This window comes from Musa acuminata, chromosome BXJ2-5 (genome assembly GCF_036884655.1).
Source record: "Musa acuminata AAA Group cultivar baxijiao chromosome BXJ2-5, Cavendish_Baxijiao_AAA, whole genome shotgun sequence".
Classification (NCBI taxonomy): Eukaryota; Viridiplantae; Streptophyta; class Magnoliopsida; order Zingiberales; family Musaceae; genus Musa; species Musa acuminata.
In genome coordinates this window covers 29,635,657-29,643,625 of record NC_088342.1, presented here as the reverse complement: position 1 = coordinate 29,643,625, position 7,969 = coordinate 29,635,657, and the positions used below count along the sequence as shown (strand labels likewise).

The window sequence follows — 7,969 nt, the reverse complement described above, 5'->3', positions numbered from 1 at the left end:
AAAAGGACAAATCATAACGAAACCAGTCAAACAAATAAACAATACTTTCCATAAAAACAAATAATTACTAGAAAAGGAGATCAACTAAAATAGGCTTAAGCATCAAGCGACACATTTAAACTACATCTGATGAGGTTAAAAAAAAAGAGATATATGCTCCATCCTGATCCACAGTAATGTCTTGAAACTTTCTCTATCCTCCCAATGTATCGATGCTTCTATTCGAATTGTTGTGTTGTGGTCTTTTAATGGTTGGCTATCTAACTTTCCATTATTTTCCTTAGATCAAGCCTCCCCATGAAATTATAAAAAGAAAAAAAAACAAGAGTCACCAAGTTCATTTTCATTCGGTCAGCAGTGTAATAGATGGATTAGCAATCACAATATTCCACTCTAATAAAATTGTGATTTAATTATCTGATGGTTGTGATGAAATGTGCTGGAAGGGTGTATTTAAACTGTCTTATCGAAGAAATAAGATACGGAATGTGGTTAACCTAAGAGAACTGATTGCGATTTCCATGAGTAGCAAGCAACCATGAAGGATTGATTATTAACAAAACAGAAGTTTCAGAAGTAGAAAGAGGTAGCGAATCAGAAAAGAAATGATCTAACTTTTGCATGTAGAGCTACTTAACGGCAGAAGCACATGATATATATATGCCTTCTCTCCGTTCTAAATAAAATATAACCATATAGGAGGATGTTGCTGGTGCCCAAACTAATACCTACATGGTTGACTTTGTTTATTGTCAGTGGCTAAGAGGTTACGGTGGATTTCGAAAACAATACATGAAGTAAACCCATTTTGAGATTGCACTGCGTTTACAACATAAGACCAATGTTATGCCCATCACTTCCCGTAGCAGCTGATTTGTCTAAGCCATACAATAAATTAAACCAATGGAATGACAACTGCATTTGACAATGACCAACCGACTGCATCAATGTTAAGAAGGGAGAGGTTACTATTCGGTAAAAGCCTAATAGTAAAATTTTTTTTTGTTTTTTGGGGATAATTGATCATATATATATATATATATATATATATATATATATATATATATATATATTGCCTTTTCTTTTTCTTTCTTCACGCGGCCAGCCAAAGCGGCGCTTCAAGTTGATGCTGGATACAACAAGCGGGCTGGGACCCACAAAAAACCCCAAAGAGTTAATGGGTATGGCCAGTGAACGCCGAGACGAGAACCGAATCCTCTCTACCTCTCCCGAAACACAAGACGACTTCTCTCTCCCAACTCGGTGCCGATGGATCGGCCGTGAGTTCGAATCCGTTTCCAGGTTTTCTCATGTTGTTTCCTCTCAGCTGTTGCCTTTTGTTTCGCGATCTCTCCGTCGTATTGTGGTGTTTTGCTTCGTTTCGTTTTGCTGGCACGGTCGCCATTTTGGTGTTTTGGTCACAGCTGATGCGAGTTTAGGGTCACTGTTTCATTGGCCGTGTTTTGGCCTCGTCCAGTCTTGTCCTTTAGGGTTGTACTTCTTGGAGCTTCGCCTTGTTCTGCAGCGCGTTTCGTTGGCGATCGCTAGGGTTTTTTATCTCCACCCTTTGGAATGGCAATGGCTGTTAATGAGTAAATGGAGAGATCAGAAGCGTCTTTTTTATTGATCTGAACGGATTTACTTGTTCTTCGGTGTGTTCTTTTGACGAATAGGATTGCTGTGATGGAATCAATCACATTGCTCTGTTTGACTTCTCGTTCTTGAAGGTTCCTTTCAATGCGTTCTTCTGGGAACTTTTTTTTTTTTTTAATCAAGTTTCTTGCCCTATGAATGAACATGCATGTTCATAGTGCGTGTTTTCTTTCCAGAAGAAAAAAACATGGAGCAATTTGGATGGGTGATTGTTAGGCAATAGAGGAAAGGATTTATGTAGTTTATCTCACCATGTCTTGGCCAGCCCCCCTTCCTCCTCGCTGCCCATTTCAGAGCAAGGGGGTGCCTCGCCGAGCATCCGATTCTGCACCTCAAACCCCACAGAACGACACTGGATCGTATGCACAGAACCTCATGGATGAACCACCATCATGGGTAGATGATCTCTTGGCAGAACCGGCAAGTGGTCATAGAGGGATCTCTCTGCGGAGATCCTCCAGTGATCCAGTATCACTCCTGGAGGTGGCTACAAGTTTCCAAGGCCCAATATCTCCGGCCAATGAGGAAGATGCTTTGTCTGACAGTCTTCTCCATGAGTCGCTGGAGGCTGCGGGAGCCAGCGAAGTTGATGGTGGGTTTGAGGCTGGGAGCTGGGTCTTTGGCCCTAACTCCCCTAGACAAAGGAGCAAATTGACCGACTCTGAGAGCTCAATAGTGACTGCGCTGCTGGAAAATGTTCCTAGCAACCCACTGCAGTATCTAACTGTGGATTATCCAAGCACCTCTGTTACAAGCAAGCCACACGGAATGGAAGATGATTATAATCCTCTAGCCAATCCTGATTCTCACAAGTTACAAAGAAGGTGAACCAGTTTCTATTTTACCCATTCATACTTCTCATATTATTCTTTTTCAGCCATATCTGACAGAAAAATCAGTGATTTTGCGGTCATGTTAGAAAAAAATTCTTCTTAGATGCTTTGTGGAAATCTTTTCTTTCTCTCTTTTGTCATGTTTAGTCACCGGAAAATAAATATTATATAAAATCCATAGCCTTTAAAATATATCAATCTAATTAGTTGCAGAAGTACTTTTGTATTCAATATGAGCAGAATTACTATGAGAATCTTTTTCCTGTGTCTTGTGCTTTAACAACTGGGAGATCATGTGGAATGTTGCTGTGGGCAACCTCCCCTACATATGGGGTGTTGGCTTTTGGACCTCCTAGTTATGACATTTTTGCATATGCATGTCTTATGCATCCATTTTAGGACTTAAGGGAAAGTTGACTTGGTGCTATTCTGGCTTTAGGAATTCCATCTGAAACTTCCTACCACACTATATATCTATCAAACTTATACATATTCTTATAGTCTTGCTCCTTTCAAGTTTATTATTTTGATATAGAACCATTTTTCATTGATTTTGCTTCATTGCATCAATCACTTTGCTGAAAGATTTCCATTTGCCTTCTTTTAAACTTATTCTTCTGTACATCCTTATTAACTAAGGCTTTGCATTAAATTGGCAATGTGGTAATCTCTTCTCCATCGTTTTATTTTATGCTCTGTTTCCCTTTTGTTTCTGATGCCAGTCTCATTTCAAGGATCCAAGACACTCATTTTATTGAATTGTTTTGCAAGTAACTGGTGTTCCTCAAGCATCATCTGATCATCACAGTATGATACTGAAAGGCAGCCATTGTTGTGAAAAATCAACATGATATATCATGTCAAATATCCTTTGGATTGCAATTCTGGCAGCTTCAACATTTTCCATAGATCAAGCATGACAAAATTCGTTAGGATAAAGATGTAGAAATCATTATTTTTACCATTAGTAAACATGTGGAGAATTCTTAAGCCAATGTATGAAGTTGCTGACTGGGGTTTAGAAGATGGGTGAATTAATCTTAATATGAAGTGTTAACTTTTCATCAATGTATTATGTTCTTAAACTGACACATTTGCTAGCTAAGTTTTCATCCAGATTTTATTCCACTAGTTTAGCATAAGCATGTAGTTCCAATTGGGGATTACAATTTTCTCATTGATACATGAAGTTACCTTGGTTAGTAAGGCGGACTGATCCCAACCTGATCTGGCTGATCAAATTTGAGACAAGCCAAGATAAAAAAAAAAAGGACCTCGATTTTTGGGGATCAATGATATCCACTGATTTCTTGACTGATCCCAGGTTAGTCCAGTTGATTTCCAAAACAAATCTTGTCAGCCTAAGCAATCCTGTCAAATCTTGATTGGCCATGCCAATCTCTGCTGATCTTAGCCAACCCAGTTGATTTCCAAGTTCCAATTAATCTTGTTGCTCTCTTTTTGCTTTTTGGCTATTTCAATAAAAAGATAAAAATATCCTGTGATCCTAGTCAATTGACTTGGAATTAATCACTATCCTCTCCAATTCTGATCATCATCCAGATCCTGACCCTGCGAATATTGAAGGCCCCTATTTTGATGCTGATCATCATCCATCATCCGTTTAGATGCTTTCTCAAAAAGTCAGGGAACTGCTTAAGATACTTCTATGCAGTGAGACTTTGTTTGGGTATTTGCAAATAAGATTTGATGAACTAAAAGATTGAAATTTATGTCTACGCACGTAAGATGGGTTGGCACTGCCAAGTACTATGTGACTCATCCTGTGATATAGCGAAGAAAGTTGGTGGGTGTTGTTATCATTTGCAACATGAGATGTCGGGATAGCATGTATCAATGTGATGCAATCATTCTGAAGAACCAACACTGTTTATGCAGAATGTCTAGTTTATTTTTAATATGCTTGTGATTCACTATCATGTCATATAGTTCATACACTACATAATAGCACTTTTGTATGAAATGTTTGAAGCAAAAGTCATGTGCCAAGTACCCTATTTTTATTTAACCTTTGTAACTGGAATTCATGTATCAACTATACAATGTGTTGATTTTTTTGTCATAGCAAGAAAGCTTTTCCTTTTAGTGGTTGTTTTTCCAGTTGGTTAATTTGAAAAAAAGAACTGTCAAATTAATAGACAATTTCAGAGAACAAGTGTGTTTCAAATGGGCCCTGCTTGGTCCTTTAGACATTGTACTATAATTCTTTTCACCAAGTCTTGATTTCTCCAGTAATACTTTTCACATTTATAATTCATGTTGCATATGGCAGCTATTAACAGCTTATATGACTTTTAATGTCTTGTTCCTTGCTGAAGTTCTTGTTTCATCTTGTCCTTATCTATTTGGCAAGTATACGAGTCTTCTGAAGTATCTTTCCCCAATTTATGTGAATTGTTGCGATTCTGAGATACAGAAGTTTCTGCAGGCACTCGGGTCAACGATCTAGGGTTCGTAAACTCCAATATATTGCTGAGCTTGAGAGAACTGTTGACATGCTTCAGGTAATCATGCAGTTCATGCTTTGGATTTCTCACCCTGGATTTTCTTGATGGAAACATTATTTACCTTTTTTTGTAGACACTGGGAGCAGATTTGGCCACTAGAGTTGCTTCTCTGTTTCAGTACCGTCTTGCTTTATCCATGGAAAACAAGAAACTAAGGCAGCAGATTGCCAGTCTTCGACAAGAAAAAAATATCAAGGATGGTATGCCAATCTCTTTGTTGTTTTCCTGCTTCAGTAAATTTTTTGGACACCTTTAAGAAAAAGATAAAGACTAATTATATTGAAATCAGGATTAAGGTCATTTATTAAAGATTAAGGTATCTTTTGATATTGCTGATTGCTGCAAGATGTTCATGAACAAGTTGGAACTCTAGTCAGCTGTACCTAATATGTTTCAATGTTGGAAAAATCTAAGTCCTGTCTGTTATCTGGATATTGGAATATATGTGGATAGTTTTATTGTCCTTGGCAAAAACTGTAGTAAAGAGGGATGAAGCTTGTGAACTCTTCAAGCTGTGCTAGTTACCATGCATGTTATGAAAAAACCTAACTAGATACATATTATTTCTGGGAAAATATCAGTTTTGATGTCATACTAGCCTACAACATTTGTCTACCTATCTTCTGTGTATTTCTTAGGCATTCATCAGCATAATTTTACCTCAACCATCTTGCAGATTCATTTGTTGGACTTTTATATGTTAGAACTCTATACATTATGTCATCCTCAAAAGATACAATCACTTGCATACCTTCTGATGCTGCTTGTAGTTTCTTTTAAAATTTTAAATCTGATTCAACCTTTGCGGATTTTGATAGGTCAACATCAGTCTCTGAAGAATGAAGCAGAGAGGTTGAGAATGATTTGTGGGCGCCACCGGAGAAGCAAAAGTGTGGCTGCATGTTTTGAGATGGACCCTTCTGAATTAGATCCTTCGCCGATAAATTGGCAGATGTTGGACTTGGGAAAGCTCAATCTTGGTGGTAGGTAAGTTTCTGTGAAGCATAGTTTAGGGCACTGGCAAATGAGAATCCTATCATTCCTTGGGGTTGAGAACTCAAGACATGGGATTTTTTTTTCTAAGTTCGACTCCCAAGCTCTAGATTTAAATCTACTGTCAGTTAAGCCTCTTCCAAGTCTAACATACTCCCCTGTTGCAAAAATTTCTTGCTCATCAGTGTATTTTTGTGGCAACGATCGAAGACTACACTTTCTCGGCGTGTGGTGTCATTTACCTGGAACTGTGAGCAAGGAAAAATGTTGAACTATGACGTCAAGGTTTGCACTCTTGCAGATGTCATCTCTACAGCTACTAGCCATGATCTGAGTAATTACTATCTGTTCTCTGAGATCCATGCTTTTGCACACAATGGTAATTACCACCTAATATGTCTGTGAATGGGTCTAATTCAGTCCAGCAATGACTCCCATCATATTTCTATTCAACAGGTAAAAATCTCTGCACTGCTTTCTATATATTACAAAATTTAACATAGTCTCAGTTTCCTGTTCAAAATTTGTCTAGATCTGGTTAATTCAAAATTCCCATGTTGAAGCATGTGAGGAGCGTGAAAAGTGTTGTTTGAATATAAATCAATAGAGCATGTGTCGTCTAAATAGGTAAAGCTTTTAGATGTAATGTTATTGATAGAAAAATAAGATGATAAACAATCACTCACATTGTGATACAAATGACATGGGAGATGGATAATTAGATAGTCAATAGTAAATAGAACGAGATAGACGTAGTTGTATGCAGTAATTACACAATCATAATTACATTTACATAACCTTGGCCTTGTAAAAGAACGATGAAGAGTAGGAGTTGCTTACATTAAAACCAAGCAATTCTTGGGCGAAGGGCCAACCAGATCGCCGGCCGCTGCCACCGTCCCGTTACCGAACCCGATGCGGACATCCTTGCAGTGCGCCATCACGGCGTCCCTCCTCGTCCACCACGCGCCCGACCCAAACTTCACCCATGCGAACACCCTGAAAACGAAGTTCAGGGCCCCGTCGCCATGGCTCCGATCCCAGTCCATCGCCTTCGCGCCCGCCGATAACAGGCGGGCACCGGCCGCGGTGGTGCTCCCATTCTCCTGATAGAAGGGCGGGATCGGGGCATAGGAGATGATTTCGGAGTCGTAGAGGACGGTCACGCCGATCTCGTCGTAGTCGATGCCCAACTTGTCGTTGGGGTTGTGAAAGGTGAGGGAGAAGTTTAAATCGGCGGACAGCCGCTGGGCTGCGGCGGTGAGGTTGAAGCCGGAGACGGCGGCCCAGGAAACGGCGATCTCGGGGAGGTTGGGCCGGAGGACGAGCCAGAGGACGAGGAAGGAGGCGATCATGACGGCGCAGAGGCTGCGGAGGAAGACGGTACTGCGCGGCTCGGAAGGGGGCGCCGGCCGCGGAGTCGCGCCGGCCCCGTAGGGATAGTAGGGGACAGCGTGCGGCGGGGGCCGCGGGGGAGGAGCGCCGTAGACGTAAGGGTAGGGGTTGGGGTAGCCGGCGCCGGCGGGGTAGCTGGTGACGACTGGGATCGGATCGGCCGAGCGAGTCATGGAGGGTTGGGAGGGAGAGGAGGGAGCGAGTAGTTTCGAAGCGACGCGATTTAAACGACGAAAGCGCGCGGCCGCCGATTTCGTTGTGGGCTAAAAGAAGCGCTGATGGACGATCGGACGGTGGATCACAGCATGACCGTTATGTCCTTACACGTAAACAACATCATGAATAATATATTTATTACCTTTAGGATGAATCTTTTATATATATATATATATTTAAAATCATTTAAATAATACTTAATATGTAAAGTTTTATTGAGAAACTTGAAGTGATAAAGGGTTAGCATTTGTATCTCTGAAGATAGATAGCAAATTTATGTGTGGGTTCAAGCAAACAAAATAAATGAACAGGTGGAATTCCAAATAGATCTTGACATCAAAGGAACAATAG

General features: G+C 40.3%; 2 protein-coding genes across 5 annotated transcripts; one reads left to right on the top strand and one right to left on the bottom strand.

The window, feature by feature from the left end:
* Positions 1–1,157: 1,157 nt before the first annotated feature.
* LOC135584013 (basic leucine zipper 6-like) lies at positions 1,158–6,507 on the top strand. 4 transcript variants are annotated; one of them, XM_065109102.1, is made up of 6 exons: positions 1,158–1,280; positions 1,830–2,477; positions 4,936–5,011; positions 5,088–5,214; positions 5,833–6,001; positions 6,193–6,507. In XM_065109102.1, the coding sequence occupies exons 2-6, from the start codon at positions 1,906–1,908 to the stop codon at positions 6,410–6,412; spliced, it is 1,164 nt and encodes a 387-aa protein (XP_064965174.1). In that variant the 5' UTR covers positions 1,158–1,280; positions 1,830–1,905; the 3' UTR covers positions 6,413–6,507. The 4 variants fall into 4 exon arrangements, with proteins under 4 accessions (XP_064965174.1, XP_064965173.1, XP_064965176.1 ...); XM_065109101.1 differs by having other exon boundaries at positions 1,176–1,302; XM_065109103.1 differs by lacking the exon at positions 1,158–1,280 and adding an exon at positions 1,589–1,727.
* A 336-nt stretch (positions 6,508–6,843) lies between these two features.
* LOC135611552 (NDR1/HIN1-like protein 1) lies at positions 6,844–7,575 on the bottom strand. The gene has a single exon (XM_065107189.1). It carries the CDS (start codon positions 7,573–7,575, stop codon positions 6,844–6,846), a length of 732 nt encoding a protein of 243 aa, XP_064963261.1.
* Positions 7,576–7,969: the final 394 nt, after the last annotated feature.

Coding starts and splice junctions, on each gene's coding strand:
- LOC135584013 (XM_065109102.1), top strand. CDS start 1,906: ATGTCTTGGCCAGCCCCCCTTCCTCCTCGCTGCCCATTTCAGAGCAAG. Junction 2,478..4,935: donor TCTCACAAGTTACAAAGAAG/GTGAACCAGTTT, acceptor AAGTTTCTGCAG/GCACTCGGGTCAACGATCTA. Junction 6,002..6,192: donor AAGCTCAATCTTGGTGGTAG/GTAAGTTTCTGT, acceptor CTTGCTCATCAG/TGTATTTTTGTGGCAACGAT.
- LOC135611552 (XM_065107189.1), bottom strand. CDS start 7,575: ATGACTCGCTCGGCCGATCCGATCCCAGTCGTCACCAGCTACCCCGCC.